The 18398-nt window shown below is 39.4% G+C and overlaps 2 protein-coding genes across 3 annotated transcripts; both read left to right on the plus strand.

The window, feature by feature from the left end:
* Window positions 1-134: 134 nt before the first annotated feature.
* LOC125968621 (myeloid-associated differentiation marker-like protein 2) lies at window positions 135-5358 on the plus strand. Its single transcript, XM_049719892.2, has 2 exons — window positions 135-2148; window positions 2745-5358. Exons 1-2 carry the CDS (start codon window positions 1868-1870, stop codon window positions 3391-3393), a joined length of 930 nt encoding a protein of 309 aa, XP_049575849.1. The 5' UTR covers window positions 135-1867; the 3' UTR covers window positions 3394-5358.
* A 4998-nt stretch (window positions 5359-10356) lies between these two features.
* pycr1b (pyrroline-5-carboxylate reductase 1b) lies at window positions 10357-18132 on the plus strand. Of its 2 annotated transcripts, none has more exons than XM_049719890.1 (9): window positions 10357-10483; window positions 10955-11048; window positions 11657-11727; window positions 13333-13512; window positions 13616-13723; window positions 14260-14373; window positions 15435-15527; window positions 15638-15801; window positions 17245-18132. In XM_049719890.1, exons 2-9 carry the CDS (start codon window positions 10982-10984, stop codon window positions 17423-17425), a joined length of 978 nt encoding a protein of 325 aa, XP_049575847.1. In that variant the 5' UTR covers window positions 10357-10483; window positions 10955-10981; the 3' UTR covers window positions 17426-18132. The 2 variants fall into 2 exon arrangements, with proteins under 2 accessions (XP_049575847.1, XP_049575846.1); XM_049719889.2 differs by having other exon boundaries at window positions 10376-10542.
* Window positions 18133-18398: the final 266 nt, after the last annotated feature.

Genomic DNA, 18398 nt, shown 5'->3' on the forward strand with positions numbered 1-18398 from the left:
AATGACTACATTTTATTGACTTTGCTTTGCATACTGAACATTGTTGTGTTCTATCACAAATTGTAAATCAGTGTAGGCATACATTTTTAATTTACTGACAAGACTATTGTTTCTGTTGGGATGTAAGGCCATGTCCTAGTTATAGAACCCGCATACGTGGATAATCTTTAGCTGGAATGACTAACAAGAAACATCTTAAAGTTTTTTTTTATGGAAGTGCAACATCAATCTTCCTTATGAAATGAAGAATGCAGACAACTGCAGCACGACACTGCAAACTTTATTACCCCTGGTGATCAGAAGGCTTTCTAGGGAGGCAGTTGAATTTGCACAATTCAGTCTTGTTACAAATAACTTATGGTGTTACCATTGCCTTTAAGATAGTATTTCTTGCTTTTAAAATTATGCAGTGATCACCTGATGTTGAGCTTCACGTCTGTAAAACACCTCCAGGTGGAGACAGAGAGCTGAGAACAATCAGACCAGTCCTCTTGATCTCTTGGAGACAACACTCCTTCAGAAACTTTCCATCTTCTGACAAAATGACGTTTGCTTTGAGTTCTGATTGTGCACATGATATGAGTCTACCAATTTACCCTGGTTTACCCCCACATAACATGATTATATCAAAAAAGTTTTTCAGTTTACTTGCTTGAGATTATTTGACAGCAGTAAAAGCAGCGACTTGGACTATATATGATATATGTCTGTAAGGTATGTATGTAAGGGAAAAGAAAACTAATGACTTCAGAGTCCTAGCTTTTGAATTTCCAAGCCAGAAAGACCTGAATTGTGCAGAAATTCTTGAAGAATTAATGAGGTCTGTACTTCTTAGTGCAGGAATGTCAAACTCATTTTCATCACGGATCGCGTTGTTCCGCTTTCTGTCAGATGGCCGTTAGGCTGTGAAATGACATTATGATGACATATTCACAATTGCCCCACATATTTGACTGTAAATTGCAAGTCAGAAGTCACTGAAAATGCAGGCAAGGAAATATTGAAGTATGAAACTATTCTCGGGGCATTGAATCAATTGCAACTGTATTTCTGGTTTTCTTTGTTGAGATGTTTTGCTTCTCATCTGAGCAAGCTTCATCAATAAGGCTTGGGTAGGACTGCACCAAACTCACTTGCAATGGCAGTGAATTTTCCTGGATGAACGACAATGTTCACAGGTATGCCACTTCAGTAAGTTTTAATTTTTTTCTAAAAAAGTGCAAAACAAAAAATTAATGTTCAGAATCAAATGTACCCAATTTGCCCACTTCTATCAGTTATTTATTATGAAACGATGGTTTAATTGGTGATATTCTTTCAGGGTTCAGTCATGTAACATTTACAGTATTAGGCTCTCACATGGCTGGCAATCCCCATGAACACACCCCTCACATTCATTAGGTTGAGACCCTTCCCAACTTTAAATAACTTCTATTCTGGTGCCACTGAGCCCCAGCATACCATCCACACGGCACACACTGTTGGTACGTGAGGACGACGAAAATGAGTGTTAAAATTTGAGTGCATTACAATGTATGATCACATTTTGCTCTTGACTATTTTTTTTAAATTGAAATGAATGACAAGCTGTCATTACTCAGAACTTTTTCCTACAAGGGCCTAACGACTGAGAGGATTGTGGAATTCTTTTACTCTCCACGCGCTGATCAGAAGAAATTTGGAATAGTCAGCAGAGACAACAGGGCACGACACTTCGCCACGATAATGATTCCTGGGAGATCTACCTTCATAAAGAGCTTGACGGAAACATTAAATTCAGAGTGACGGTTTCAAGGCAGACGTGATTCTAAAGAACAGCGTGGCCTTCAGATTCACTTTGTAGGCCATTCAATTCAACCATCTAGTGATGGATTCACCGGGCGGCCCATACCTGAACACGAGGGCGCTCCTCTCACCTCTCGGCGCTACCCGCCTTTGCCAGCTGGCGATGGGTTGTGCCGTCATCGCCATGGTGATCCACACTGCGGGCTACAGCGGTTCCCACGGCGTGTTCTGCATGGCCGTATGGTCTTTCTGCTTTGCCATGTCGGTGGTGATCTTCTTCTTGGATGCCACTCGTCTCTACAGCTACCTGCCAATTTCTTGGGACAACCTCACCGTCACATGTGCTGCCTTTGCCACACTTGTGTAAGTCACCTCTACATTGCAAAAAAAAAAATCATTCCCAATATATGAAACACCTTGAAAGTTTAATAAGATAATTAGTGCAGACAAATGTTATGGCATGTATTCAAAAAAAAATACTTGGCAAACCAGTTTTCTACTTTTATTTTGGAATATGTTGAATGTAACAACAGAATGAACAAACTCCACCGTGCGTGTCCTCCAAGAGTAATTCAAATAAACGGAGACGGTGTTCGCCAGAAACGCCCCAGTCCAATTCATTCTGTTTATCTACTAATATGTTGTTGACATCGACTGCATTCCCTGAAACAAAAACAAACAATTCCCAGTTCTTATACTAGAATGGATGATAAGTACACGTAATAAATCTGAGGTACAGTATTTAAAAATTTGCTTGGGGCCAAGAATATGTTATCGCTCTCAAACAGTTTACTTTGCTTTTGCTCAGGCTTTAGGGAAAGAACATGCTGGAGGCAAAGTGTCGATTTTGTGCAGATCTTTTGCCAGTTGTGTTACCGTCTACGCTTTCTGACTGAAGTTTTTTAAAAGCTTGTGGATATGTTTGTTTTATGTCTATATCTCCTTGTGTTTATTTGCAGGTATGTGACAGCCTCTGTGATCTACCCGCTCTTCTTCGTCCGATCCGAGTGCCCCTACGCTGGCTGCCATGTCCGCAATTTCCGCATTGCGGTCACTGTCTGCTCTATCCTGGGGACTCTGGCCTACGGGGTTGAGGTGGCTCTGTGCCGTGCCAGACCGGGACAAGCCGTTGTAGGCTACATGGCCACGGTCTCGGGCCTCCTCAAAGTAGTCCAAGGCTTTGTGGCCTGCATTATCTTTGGCGCTCTGGCCAACGGGAGTCAGTATTCCCTCTACGCCGCCACCATCTACTGTCTTGCTGTCTACACTTTCTGCTTTGCTCTGACAACACTGGTGGTCATCATGACGCTGTGCGGGCGTACCAAAACGGTGCGCTGTATGTCCTTCGATCGCTTCGTGGTGGTGTGCACCTTACTGGAGGTGCTGCTCTACCTGAGCGCATCGGTGGTGTGGCCCGTGTTCTGCTTCGACACCAAATACGGCTCACCCTGGCGACCGTATTCGTGTCCTCAAGGGAAGTGTCCATGGGACAGCAAAGTGGTGGTGGCCGTTTTCTCCTTTGTCAACTTGGCACTCTATGTGGCGGACCTGGTCTACTCGCAGAGGATGCGATTTGCCCCTTCACATTTGGCCTCACGTAGGCCCTAACACAGACTTTTAATTTTGTTTGAATGTTTTTTTTTGTATCATCACGAGACATTTACCACATCCTGGCCTGGCATGCATATCACAAGGGACATTTTGATAACATTGATGACGATTTACTATACTATACTGTTCAATCTGGATGCTCTCAGGAATGTGAACTTGCAATGTAACCGACACATGCGCTCAACCACACCCCAACCACACACTTTGAACTGACCCTTCTTGACCTCTGAGGGGATTAGGCTGACTAGACTGCCTCACCCAAACAGCCGCTTGCTACGTGCTGTCAAATCAGCTTTGAATTGGGCGGTCACGTGGTCCAACACTTATTTTCTTTTTTTATCCTTCGCAAAATAATACATACAAGTTTGTAATATAAATAGCAGATATGCGACTGGTATCTACGGTATGGGTGTTATCTGAAAAACTCATACCAGATGATAGAAATTATATTACCAATAATAAACACATGGCTTTTCTGCACTTGTGAAGTAGTCACACCAAAAGGAGGTAAATGTGCCCCATAAAAATGGTAAAGTTAAAACACACAACATTTATGATTGCACAATTCAAACATGGGCAGGGTGACACAAATACCGTATGTTTGCACACACTTTCAAAGTACACATGAACCCGTCAGCACTATGTACCTGTTTTATTATACTTTTTAAGTCGTTGGGTTAACATACCAAACATTCGGTAAGTTTTGTAAGTCCAATTCCGCAGAATCAGCGCACACGAGGTTTACATACATTGCCAGGTATATCATGTCTGGACTTTTAATTATTCTTTTTTTTAATCAGTCTAATGATAAAGACCACCTTCAATTACTTTTAAAAACCCAAATTGGGTGAGCAAGCTTGAATTTATTCTGTGTTTTCCCTTCAATCAATACAGAGTCAAAATTATGTATCCAGGCAAAATAAAAAAATAGATACACTCCTAGTCTCCCACTAATAATTGATTTAATGTCCCTGAGCAATTTGAGCAGCCTCTCTTTGAAGCTTGTGCCATTGTTTTGACTTGATATCCGACCACTTGTTTGGGCAGAGGATCGAGTTCATTTCAATTGATTAGTTCCCTGAAATGCATTTGACATTTATACATAACCCACGTACTATGATTAATAGGGTTGTGGTCAGGACTTTGAGAAGCCATTTCAGAAAAGAAAAGTAAATCTTCTCTATTCGTTCCGGAATAACTTTTGCTGACCAGGGATGGAGCCTTTTCTGTTAGCGGTCCTTCTCTCCCCTTAAATGTTAGGCAAACCCCCTTTCTGTCCATTTTTAATGCGCTATATAAAAAAGTTGTACTTTATCTGTCTCAGATTGGAGAAATCTGAATTGTGCACATTTGAATCGTGCCATTATTTTGGCAACTACTAACAAAAATAGTGTGCATATCATTGAGGGAGGGTTGCAAAAGGTTGTTTTTTTTTCACACCCCAACATTAAATTGGTAATGCTAAAAATGTTGAGCTTGAAGACGTGCCTCTTTCGCAATGGACTTTCTTCTGATAAATCCCACAGGGAAATTTCTCATTAGAGGCAACTCTTGCATCACTTGTGGATACATCTGAACTGACTTGATTAGGAGATGGAGAATCAGTGCAATAGAGAGAGACACCTTGAAATAAAAATCAGAAACACCGGCCATTGACAGCAATACGATGACTTGTTGCCTCATTCTAAGTAGGAACATTTTCATTTTATGGTCAGGTAACTGGAGTCAGCGCCGGCAACTGTTGGAGCAATATTCTCAAGAGCACTAAGAATTGTGTTATGGAGATTCTCTATTTTCATACTAATAGTATAATAAGAATAACAATAATATAATGTAACATTCACATTCCCTGCCCCCTGCTAATGTAACTGTACTTATTGGTTACATTCCCATTAGAACCCATTGAAAAGTGAAAATGTTATCTTTGAAAATTTCCAGAAGAAATAAAATTTTACTCAAGCACACAGACTGAAATTTGCACTAGACTGGTGCTGGGTGTGAAAATACAGCCCCCAAGTATTAATGATATTAGAATATGAAATATGTCCACGAGAACATAGCCAAATTAATGTTCCATATGTACATGAATGCAACCTATCTTCAGATCTCCATTTAGTAACTCCTTTGACTTTCCCTCTCCCTCCAGACTTGTCTTAAACATAGCTGTGTTTACACACACACATGGCACTCGATGAACCCCTTTGACACAGATTCGCTGTGACAGGTGTCCATCATAACATCTCCAATGGGAATGCAGTAGATTTCTGCCAAATGCTAAACTGGAAACTTGAGCTGAGGTTGAATGTGCAGGGAAAAAAAAGAAAAACATGGATGGTATTCTGACAGATGTAGCAATGGACAAATTAGAAGGAATACCTACGATTAATATATAGTATTTTGAAATATGACTTGCTGTTGCGCACAGGTTTGGATACCCCCCCACTCCAAAATCGGCCATTTCAATTTCTAGAATGTCCTCTGAAGGCCATATACCCATAAAGCAGTTAGTGGTGTCAGCTCATCTTCAATCCCAGAGGACAGGGAACAGACGGGATAATGGATGGACTGATGGACGAACGGACGGACAGACAAACGAACAGACGGGATGACAGATGGATGATTTTAGCTTTTTATAACTTTTCATCAAATATATTTTTTCCTTAGCATGCCCCATCACTCATATGTTCTCAAAACTACTCTGCATTGAATGTTTTGTTTTTAAAATGATTTTCATTAATTACATGCTGGTTGGACAATCCATAAATATCATCAGCGTAACCTTCTAAATGTCTTTTAAAGCTGGCGCCCCGTCATTTGTACTGTGGACACAGAGGTAAAAATTTTTGGGGTTTTCTCATGTGCACACCATCTTGTCTTGTTGACATGTGGAATACAAGTTGTTGTGTTAGAATTGTATTTTTCATTTTTTTTTTAATTGAATTAGATTTTTTTCAAATTGAAATAAAGAAAACAAAAGAACACTGCTATATATTGCTGCTATAGCATTTCGTTGATACGTACAAAAACGTGGTACTTCATTTCAAGCATCAGGAGTAAAGACTTTTGTATGAACTCTGTAACGAGCCATTTCAAAGGGCTGTTCTCAGATATCAAGCTTGCACCTTGACATTTTAATTGGATCTGTGCAGTTATATTGGAAAGTGTGGCTGCACAGATCCCATTTTACACCAAGTTGGGCTTTTTATTTTTAAACCTGTCAATATCACAATCCCACCTATCAAAGGAATACTTCAAACCCAAATGGCCTAAAGCCAAAAATGACTTAATTGAAATTGGCCAGGCAAAGCCTTTCATAAAGACTGTAATTAAATACAAAGTCAAGTAAACCTGAAAATACGTTTCTAATTTCATACTTGGTATGTGCAAAGCCCCCCCCACCATTTCATTTGGGACTCTAACTGCTTAAGGAAAAGAAAGATATGAACTTGAAGAATTTGAGAAACCAGCCCATGCTATTAATGCAAGTGGACTGACTGTGCTCTGAATCCCCGACAGCCACAGATAGAAATGTACCTTTTCTATTAAATAAGACAAAATTGAAGAGAAGTAAAAACAAGACATCAGCCAAATGGAAAAAAGTTCCTCCAAAGCCACATGAGATAGTATTTTAAGTGTTCACACGTTGAGTTTCACAGCATGACAAATAACACATTTCACATGTAAAATTGAGTGTGACTGTGTAAATTGAAAAGGAACCTGGTTAGTTGAGCTACTCTGCATGTACTGTCACTGCTGTGACTATTCTAAAACACCTTTCCCCTATGCTTGTTAATCAGTGTTATCTAAAGCATCCAATTAGCCAAACAGATCTGAAAATCAAGCATTTGAAAATTTTAACTAAAACGCTGTCCATTTCATGTGGATACAAAACTCAAGTGTCTTTTTGTGAAGATGAAAAGGATGGTAACAGCTGGTGTGCCTTGTGCTTTATATATAGAAATGAGCGGTAAGAAAATCCTTCAGATTGCATTCCTTTCCAGAAGCATGGTATGAAAATAGATGTGACGGCCAGGCAGAGCAGACTTCACACACAAGAGTGCACCTGTCTCATTCAAATGGGCAGAGTTCAGATTGAAACATCAAACTGACAGTTACTGGAAAAAATAGTTTACCGCCTGATGATCCTGAATTAAAATAGAAATAGTAAAACATTCATTTATACCTATGGATAATTTGGAGTCTTCAATTAACTCAACATGATTGGGAGGGCAGAGCACTTGGAGAAAACCCAGGCAGTCACAGGTATAAGGAGAATATGCAAAGGCCAGTGGGGGGGGGGGATTTTAACCCAGAAAATCTCAACAGACCACTGTGCTGCTGCCACTTTGTAAATCTAAGAATTGACTATGATCATTTAAATTCCAATCAATATGCTTTCAAAATGAACACCAAACATCCTTAAAGATCATTTGGCATTTTGTGATTTTTTTTACCGTCACATTGGACTGAGGTTTAAACCGAAAACTTTAAGCCAAAAATACTAATCGCTATCCCACTGTACTGCCCCTTGAAAAATCATATTTTCAATTTGTTGCATAGAAATGGTGGGGGCGAAAACAAGCCATACATTCCGTTAATATTGACACTGCAATATTAATGATTCTGATTCATTAGAATCAGGTTTTGTCTACTGCCCGGGCTGTGTGGATTATTGGGACATCTTAAGCCGAATGTGGAAGCAGATGCTGGTGGCAGTAGAGGCGACAAGCTTGCCTGGCAGCATGTGTGGCTGGGAGTGTGCTTTTTTTTTTCCTCATATGGCAGCTTATTAAGGTCACCTAGTGATAAAAAAAAAAAAAAAAAAAAAAAAAAAAAAAATTCTTAGCTAAGCAATCTAGGTATCACTCTAATAGCAAGTGGGGAAAGAGTCAATAACATGACGCCATAGTATGCTCCCAACATGACGCCGTGCATCAAACAGTATAGCGAGGGGGATTATTTTGGCAAATACAAGATTAGATACAAAAAAATGGGAACATCAGATATTGACCAAACTTTACAATATTTCTCCCTTTTCCGATCAAGACCTCAATGTGGGATCTCCGGAGTAACACTTTAATGTTCATTTGCCAACCAAATATTCCCATATGTTACTGCTAATTTTGTCTATGAGTGCAGTATGAAAACATACAAGTAAAACCACTGTGCTGCACTGGTAACATTACGAGGGCTAGTAGGCAAATATGTCGCCCAGTAGCGGCCTCCTGTACTCTACTCGTGGGACCATAATGCCCTCTAGCAGTGTTGCCAAAACTGTCATACTGTTATGCAGACATGTCACACAGTGGTGGAAGCCATTATTTGGAAAGAGAGGTCAGGGGAATGAACCAGTATACCCAAATACAATTATTTATTTATTTATTTATTTATTTATTTATTTATTTATTTATTTATTTATTTATTTATTTATTTATTTATTCATCTATTTATGTGATTGTATGTTTATTTTTATTTTTTTTCATGACTAACATTATTTTTCTGTCATGGGCGTGGGAGTTGAACGTGTTTTAAAGTAATGACGACACACGCGGTGTTATGAACAATTTAATAGCTTGGAATTAAGCAACCATTATTATCCCTTCACGCCAGCACAAGGTGGAACGTTTCAGAACAGGTAGGGTGTGGCTGTGGATTTTAATATTGAGCAATGGATGTGGCACAAATGACATACTGCTTTGAAAGTCACTGAAGAAAATTAGCCATTTCAAGGTTAAACATCAATAATATTGCGTTATGCTCATTTTGAGTACACCTTATATAAAGCTATTTGTAGCTCAAAAGTGTTAAAATTATTCACTCTACTTAAGTGGAAATTCTGACACATCAAAAAATTATTCATGTAGAAGTACAGAACTACTGTACAGATTCAACCTTTTAAGTTAAAGCTATAAATTACAGGCTGGGAAACGTACAAAAGTAAAAATAGAAAAAAAACTGTCATATGACAGGGCGGCTCGGTGGCGCACTGGTTAGCACGTCCGCCTCACAGTTAGGAGGGTGCGGGTTCGATTCCACCTCCGGCCCTCCCTGTGCGGAGTTTGCATGTTCTCCCCGAGCCCGCGTGGGTTTTCTCCGGGCACTCCAGTTTCCTCCCACATCACAAAAACATGCTTGGTAGGCCGATTGATCACTCCAAATTGTCCCTAGGTGTGAGTGCGAGTGCGAGTGGTTGTTTGTCTCTGTGTGCCCTGCGATTGGCTGGCAACCGGTTCAGGGTGTCCTCCGCCTACTGCCCGATGATGGCTGGGATAGGCTCCAGCACGCCCGCGACCCCCGTGGGGACTAAGCGGTTCAGAAAATGGATGGATGGATGGATGGATGTCATATGACACCTGGCTTGGTGGTGAATTTGGTTGTTTTTGTTTTCAAAACAACACAAATTTAGGTCAAATCGACCCAACTGCTTAGGTCACTCTAATTTTTAACCCAGCAGTTTTAAGAGTGTAGTAATAAGTCAACTCAACTTCTGCACTGGTTTGAGTGTTCCACAAGTGTGTTCTAGTTCTACAAGTTGACAGAAATGGAAGTAAAAGTAAAGCATAGTGGTTCTAGGTGTGTGCGTGCCGAATTGACCTACTAGTGAGGACAAAAAGCATTGCCTGACTAGTACACTTACATGTACAATTCAGTAGTAGGAATTAAGAAAATTTAGACTACATAAAAAAAATATAGGCCATACTTGCATAGTAATTAAATATTTGTAATATTTGCAAAAATTATTGCGTGGTAATTCTAGACACTTAGTCAAAGTCATAAAGCTTTATGTTAGGTTTAATAGTTTGTCAAGTATGCTTTACAAGAAACACATGAGGTCATAATTATCCACATCTCAAAATAAATATACTTTTCGACTCATCGGTCATTTCACTCCACAGATGATGAAACTGGCTGTGACGTAATAACAAATCCCGCCCAAATGCGTTCTTATTGGTTGGTGCTCCTCGCCTTCCTAATATAATTGGTCAGCTTTGTCTAAGGAACGTTTGCGGACCACTGGGCTAGTGCGAGCGCCAAGCCACGTTGACACAAAAAGTCCATTTCTTTTCTTTTCCTCCGGCCCCGTAAGGTACGTGTCACTTAGGCAGCTGTCAGTGACGTGTCGACAGTTTTTTTATCCAACCAAAGGTAAAAATCACTGTTAAAGAGCATATTTGTCGTGTTTCCTGTTTAGACCTACTAGCGATGAATGCTTGCTAACTGTGTACTAGCTTTCTAGCAGAGGACAAGCTGTCACAAGTTAGCATGGCGCATCAGCATCTTTTGAATCAGCATCAATATCAGTGAACTTGGAATATATGATTTATTACACTGTTTGTGATGAATAGAAATAGATTTCATGTTATGCTACTCCTTAATGCCGGGAGGTTGTGGGCTCGGAAAGTTACGTTTTCCAACTGGGGGACTTTTGTTGGCGACCCGTTTTTGCCAAAACAAGACTTTCTTAAAACAATCATAATGTGCATACATTTGATTATATTGTTTTTGGTGTTCTTTTAGGCATGCACAATGACAAAAGTTTAATTCTTTTTCCTCCCAGAGCACAGAAGCCACTTCATCTGATAGAATGAGTGTTGGATTTATAGGAGCAGGCCAGCTGGCTCATGCACTGGTCAAAGGTTTCACAGCTGCAGGTGAAAATTTTTCTTAGATTCACGCTTAAGAAAAAAATGTATTGTACTTGCATTTTATTAAGTGCAATTTTGCACATAACAGCTAGAGTGGTACTTCTAAGATTTAAATTAATGCAGTATTTATAATGCACTATTTCCCAACCAATAATGTGCCCAAGGCACATATCTTTATTTTTTTTAAAACTCATGGAAAACCACCATATTAGCAATGTACTAATACTGTGCGCAATCTGGGCCTGTTTACTATAACACATACTAGCTGATTTAATTTTTTTTCCTCCTGTTATATGAATGGCAACAGGTTAATTTTGTACCTCAGCCATCTAGTGGAATAGCATTTTAAGTATTCTGCTCATCACTCTACTGTATATCACAGACAGATATAGATTAATGTACTGTATGTTGTGTTTCACCAATTGAATGAAATTGGATATTTTCCTGTGGCTCACAGGATGATTTTTTTACAGTAGTTGGAAATCACTGATCTAATTGTCATACAATTTGAAATTTGACCAAAATGAAAATTAGTCGCTGCTATTCGTACGTCACTTTTTAATATATTTTTTTTAAGTGTTAAAATGTCTAAAATAATTTTCACTTTTCTACAGGTGTGATCGCTACACATAGGATCACAGCCAGCTCCCCGGACACTGACCTGCCCACCGTGACTGGCCTCAGGGTGAATTTAACTTCTAAAATATAGCAGAAATGGTTAGCTCTCATCCCTGGGCAATTAATCAAAAATTGTGATTTAATCTTGAAAACATTCTAATCAAAGAATAATAATTCATGTGGCAAATAGTGGTTTGTGTGTGCGCAAGTTTCTAACATTGTGAAAGTACCCTGAATGCACAGTGTTACTTGTGCAGCAAACGTGTGACGTTCTATGATTCTGCCCTCCTTCAGTGTGGTTTAACTGTTGAATGACAACCCAATTGCAGTTCACTGGTGACATGAACGCAAACCAAAAAGAATTACACACATTGTATATTTAAATACAAAGCATACTTCATTTTAAAACCAATTCCAGTTTTAATGCTAAAATCGACTGAGTGGTATTCCTTAAGATAACAAACGTTCATTCACAAACGCTGCAGAAACAGATACTGTACGCATAGATAACATGACAATAATCAGGTACATATACTAACCCAGTCTGGAAAAAGCAATTTATAAAATTAACAGCTGCATCTTTCTCCTTCTACTCTTATCAGCGTGTGCATGGCACCACACTGCCTTAAGTGCTCAAGGAACAGCCAGTATTTTATCGTTCATTGCTGTTATATTGTTATTTTACTATGTACATATACTTAGTTGAGTTTTCAAAGACTTTTGTCATACCAACACACATTTCTGCGTCATACAGTATGGCACACAATCCAACACCTGAAGTCTCAGGTTAGCCCCGTAAGTCACAAGACTTGTGAAAATAAAGGAGGAAAAAAAAAAAATACCAGACCTTGTAAAGACATAATAGAGATGCTTATTCATGGTTTGAATGTGTCCAAGGTGCAATGCAGTAAAGTAATGGTTGCAGCAGAATAGAAATGCAAGAGAGACTTGAATTTCACAATATTTACAAGGTCATTCGACAAAAAGATGAGAGTAGGGCGCTCTAACTCATCTCCTGTGCGGGCTGCTGGAAATGGATTCTGAGTGCTTCAAAAGTTCAGAAAACGAACAGTTCTTTAGAACAAAATCAAGATCGGTGACTTTCTCTTATCTCCCTCCTTGCATGTCCAATTGAGTAAAGGCATCTTATTTCTTTAGCGCCGCAGCTTTCTCTGTGCATTCAAGACATGTCGGGGTGCCCCTGTTCCCAACATAACTCAAAAGAAAGAAAAAAAAAAAACGTTCTCATGTTTTCTTGGTAAAGATGGGGAACTTGGTTACCTCTTCCACTTGTCACTTGAGAATTACGACTCGCTCCTAGTGTAAACCTATAAAACACACAAAACGCCCATGGCAAAAACACGGCAAACAGAGCAGAGGCAGCACTAATGTCAAACTTTTAATGTCAAGTAAATATCCTATATCATCAAATATTACCTGGAGCAGTGTTCCAAGAGTAATGTTCAACGTGCAGGGATATGAGTATTTTGTACTTGTAAACTAAGTTTTGTATTGAATTTATAATTGTGATTTCAATCAAAATCTTTTTTTTTTTTTTTTCCCTCTCGCCCCCTTTACCACCTTGCACCAATCACCAATCATATGCCTGTCCCGATGCTGACGAACATGCTGTTTGGTGCTCTACTTACATTTGTTCCATTTTATTTTGTAGAAAATGGGAGTGAGCCTGACAACGAGTAATAAAGAAACGGTCAGCAAGAGCGATGTGCTCTTTTTGGCTGTCAAGCCACATATTATCCCATTTGTTTTGGATGAAATTGGGCCAGACATCGAAGACCGCCATCTGATCGTCTCTTGTGCCGCAGGTGTCACCATCAGCTCCATTGAAAAGGTCGGCTTTCCCTCTTATTTTGGACATATCATGCATACTCATCTTTGTTCTTTTTATTGTTATTGATTAGACCCTCTTTGAACTTACCTGTGACAATTTTTAGAAACTACTTCAGTACCGCGCAGCCCCTAAAGTCATGAGGTGTATGACCAACACTCCAGTGGTAGTGCGAGAAGGAGCTACAGTATATGCGACTGGCACTCATGCAGAGGTAATATAAAAAATAAAAAAAAGAAGGATGCAGACACACTGAGCTTCATTGAAATCTTTGATCCTATTCATTCTTGTACCTTTAGTTGATGTTGTCTAGTTATTTTAAAAAAAAAAAATACACAAAAGATGTTCTTAGTTGTTGTTTTTTTGTATTGATGGCAAATCACTATCATGTGATAGTTATAAAAAAAAAAAAGACAGTTTGTTCAATGTAAATCTTTTCTCAGGCATCACTGTGCATGGGTCGGGTAAAGTTGCATATATATTTTTATAGCGTCATTTTTTTCAGAATGGGTTTCTATCATGAGCTGATTTAAAATGCAAAGATTTTATTGTGTAAGTCTGAGTTATGTAGCAAATTGGCCTTACAGCTCTTAGGTCTGGGGTTCACATTGAGCTTCCTGGATAGAATTTGGCTTGCGTGACTTTTTTCTAGTATTCTCCTACATTGGAATGATTTGTTGTCTATCTGTGACACAATCTTCTTCACTTTTGTTGACACTGAAGTTACTAGTGTTGTGTTCTTCCCGGCAGTTGGAGGATGGGAAGTTGTTGGAGCAGCTGATGGCCAGTGTAGGCTTCTGTACTGAAGTGGAGGAGGACCTCATTGACGCTGTCACCGGTTTAAGCGGAAGTGGACCTGCCTATGTAAGTAACTTGCTAGGCCTTTTTAATTTGGAAAATAAAAATTCCAGGAATTTTGCAGGTCTTCATAGTACTAGCATGTGTGTGTGTGTGATTGGAAGAGCATTTACCTCCCTTCATATTACGGATATAGCTTTCCCTGCAGTAGGTAAGAGCAGTTGTGTTGTTTGCCACTCCACCTGACATTCACAGTCGCACATCCATTTTTTCTTTGCCAGCTGCTTTGTTGTTTGACTCGCACAGCAGTTTGTCAGCAAAACTCTGCTGTGGTAAAAATGACGAAACAGGAAGTTGGCATATTTTGCATAGAGCCTTTACATTGTTTTTGGGTGTCTGAAAGACTGGGTAAAATTAAGCGGAGTAACATTTGTGTTTCACCATTTCTTCATATTATGCCCCCCCCCCACATACACACTCACACAGACACACACACACCCTATTTAACCCTCAGGCCAGTTTCTATTCTACTTCTCCTTTCATATTATTTGTGGCCATTTTGGTCCACAATTTGTACATTTCCCCTTTTTTCTTCTTCTTTTTGTTACTAGTTACTACAACTGATTGTTTCACTTACCCGATCTTTAACTTGCATCAGTATTGGTAAATGTAGTTTTCCTACAGCTGGCAGAAAGCTTCCACTTAATTGAAAAGAGGGTAACCACTTCTTAGAATAAAATGGCTTAATTAATTAATTGCCCCATTGGAACGCAGTAAGCCATGAAATTCTCTTTCACACAGCTTTAGTCATCTATTTTTTTTTGTCTGTGTAAATGTATTTACGGTGGATTTTTAGTGGCACTTGCAAGGGCTCATTCCATGTTTACAAAATTCCACCAATAATTGTCACACTGCCCCTTTGACCATGTGCATGTCGCATCAGAAATCTACTTGTAGCATGTGACTACTGCAGAATGTAATGACAAATCCCAGATGCACAAATGTAAATGCAAGACACCCCCCTGGTGCACATGTAGCACGATAGGCTGCAAAAAAAATTTATTTTTTATTTTTTTTTATGACTAATAATGTGATGGTATCCTGAAGGGATGTTTGTGTCTAAACAGGCATTCACAGCGCTGGATGCACTAGCAGATGGAGGAGTGAAGATGGGTCTACCCAGGAGACTTGCTGTCAGACTAGGAGCTCAGGCTCTATTGGTCAGTGGTGTTCAGCTGTTTGCGTGTTGTTTTTATGCCCACCACCCACATACGAAGAATTATGTCCACTGGCAATCTGAAAGTCCTCCCTATTTCATTTTCTTCTGCAGGGAGCAGCGAAGATGCTGCTGGATTCTGAGCAGCACCCAGGGCAACTAAAGGACAATGTGTGCTCACCAGGTGGCGCCACCATTCATGCCCTCCACGTCATGGAGAGTGGGGGCTTCCGCAGTCTTCTGATCAATGCGGTGGAGGCCTCTTGTATTAGGACAAGGTAAAGTGATTGGAGTCGTATCACTTACAGAATGGATGTCTGCTATGTTTTGTTTTTGGTGTAATCCTGCCAGTATTTCTTTTGTTGTGATAGGCATACTTTAACTTTTTAAATGATGTACGTGAGTAGAAGTAATACGCACACATACTCACAACTTATCGTCACTGTTGGCCAAAATCCTTGCATCTCTGAACCCACTTTTTTCACGAAGTTAAAAAAGGCACCTCACACACTGCATCGATCTAGTTGGTATTATATGGTATGTCGGTGATTAAAATGGTAAAAGACTAGCACATCAGAGTCTGCCCTCACTCCAAGCCCTGACCTGACAAATCTTAATGTCATAAAGCAGCAATTTTGGTCACATCATCTTCCTGAAATCTCTCAGAGGTCTTCGACCCATTAGTCATGCAATAAACCAAACAGTATATTGAATTGACTTGGTGTATTTTGTTATTATAGCAATTATTAGACCAAAATGAATCTGCATGCACAATTGTGGCTGAGCAGTTCCATCTGCACCAACGATTACAGAAATCCATGCGGAACAAAACAGGCCTACTGAAATGTATCTTATTTTCTAAAAGGATAAAAAAAAAGACATGTTTTCAATCTGGAGGTGACATAATGTCAAATAACTACTTCAGAGTGAGCGAAGAGGCTAAATTTTAGTTGTGTTGTAGAGAGCGTAGTGTCATAGATTTGTTCTCAATCTATTTTCAGCACTTTAAATTTGTTAATGTGCCGCAGTCGATATAGTGCCTGTGTAGCAACTTCTAAAAAAGAAAACAAAATTAAGCATATTTGCACACTTGTGGTTTTCGCCAGCTGTTGATGTATGTCTGAGATGTATGTGTCTATCATTGTACCTGTGCAACCTACTATTCGTGAATTAATCTATTCTGATGTTTTTTTTTCCATATCCTCTTATACATTGAAACTCGCCTGTTTGCTTCATTCTGAAATTACCCAAGTTGCTACAAGATGGTGTTTAAGTCATGACTAATTGAAACCTAGTACTTTAACACTATCTGATGGCTTTTTGGTGCTAAGTAACCAAGTGAGGTGAAGAGCTTCATTTAAGAGCTAAAGCGCCTTGCAGTTGAATAGTAGCGCTTTAGCGCATCTCTTTTTGCATCTATAGATCTACTTGTGGATTTGCTCTATCGGTGGCAGGGTTTTCCCCTCATAGCAATGGATGGCTAGATTGATGGATAAAATGTAAAATCTACTTCTGATGATGTGGCCATCTGTAATACCAATCAGTCCTAAAAAAAAAAACACACACTCGCAACAGCTTTTGTCTTGCTCATTCATAACAGCAAAATGACTGCCCCGACAAAATGAATCTATGTCAGGAGCTTTCACTTGACACTCTCGGATTTTAATGACTTAAAAGTTTGAATAGAGTTTGACCCTGAGCTTCTTTTTTTCTTCCTCCAGAGAATTACAGTTTCTGGCGGATCAAGAGCGCATCTCTCCAGCAGCCATTAAGAAGACCACGCTGGACAAAGTGCTTCAGCAGCCCGGAGTCGCAGTCAGTGGAGTGGGCAATGGAAATGGAAGATCAGGGCTCAACCTGTTCAACAATAATCGCAGCTCTGGAGTCAAGAAAAAGAACTGATTGTAAAGAAACAAAAAGACAAACAAACGCATTTTACATTACCAATCTACAGATGGCCATGTCTCTTGTATATCTTCTTAGCCGTGCACCATGCTCGGCTGACTCGGGTGTCTGAAATGGCCACACCAATGATCAATATTTCTTTTACCAAATTATTTATTTCATTCTACTATTTTCTACTTGGTGTCTCTCATAAAGACACGCATGCATCTATGTTGTGCTGCACTTGTATTGTCTCGTGCACATCCACATAGTGAGTGAGTCACATGAGTGAGGGCGAAGTATATTTTGTCCGTTCAAAGGCACCATATCTTTTGTCTGTGCAATAATCAGTCGATAGCATTTGGAAATGGGATGTTAATTATTGTTTGGAAATTGATTTATGGAGGATTTTTACCTGCTTGGGGTCTGATGAGTCCGAACAGCCTTTATTATTATTAGTGGTGGTAATAATATTATATATCACATCTTTGTGGACATTGAAGACTGATTATTCTACAACTATGAAGGCATCGGTAACCTTTTTTCACACAAGTGTCCGACGTATCACATGGTCCTGTTCGTTCTGTCAGTATAATCCATCCCTGTTGTGATTGTGCATTTCCAAACGTCCCAATCTTTTTAAATTAAACCAAATTTTCTAATGCCAACCACTTCTGGTTTGGTGTTCCCATTTCATGCAACATTAAACAAATTGAAGCAAAGAAGTTGTTTGGCTTCCATTCACTTTCTATGTTGGTTGTGCTATTTTTCATGCTGTTGTCATGCTGTGACAACAACAGTAAGCATCTCCGGCTTTATTGTCCCCAAGTGATGACTCAGGATACAATCTGCCGGCAGTTTCTTAAATTCTTCCATTTGTACATTTCTATGGAGCTCAACATTGTCTTTTGTCATATTTGGCAGTTGTCACATGCATCGAGTTGATATTAGGTTTATGGATAAATAATTTAATAATTTAGTCATGTCTGCC

This window comes from Syngnathus scovelli, chromosome 5 (assembly GCF_024217435.2).
Source record: "Syngnathus scovelli strain Florida chromosome 5, RoL_Ssco_1.2, whole genome shotgun sequence".
In the NCBI taxonomy this organism is placed as follows: Eukaryota; Metazoa; Chordata; class Actinopteri; order Syngnathiformes; family Syngnathidae; genus Syngnathus; species Syngnathus scovelli.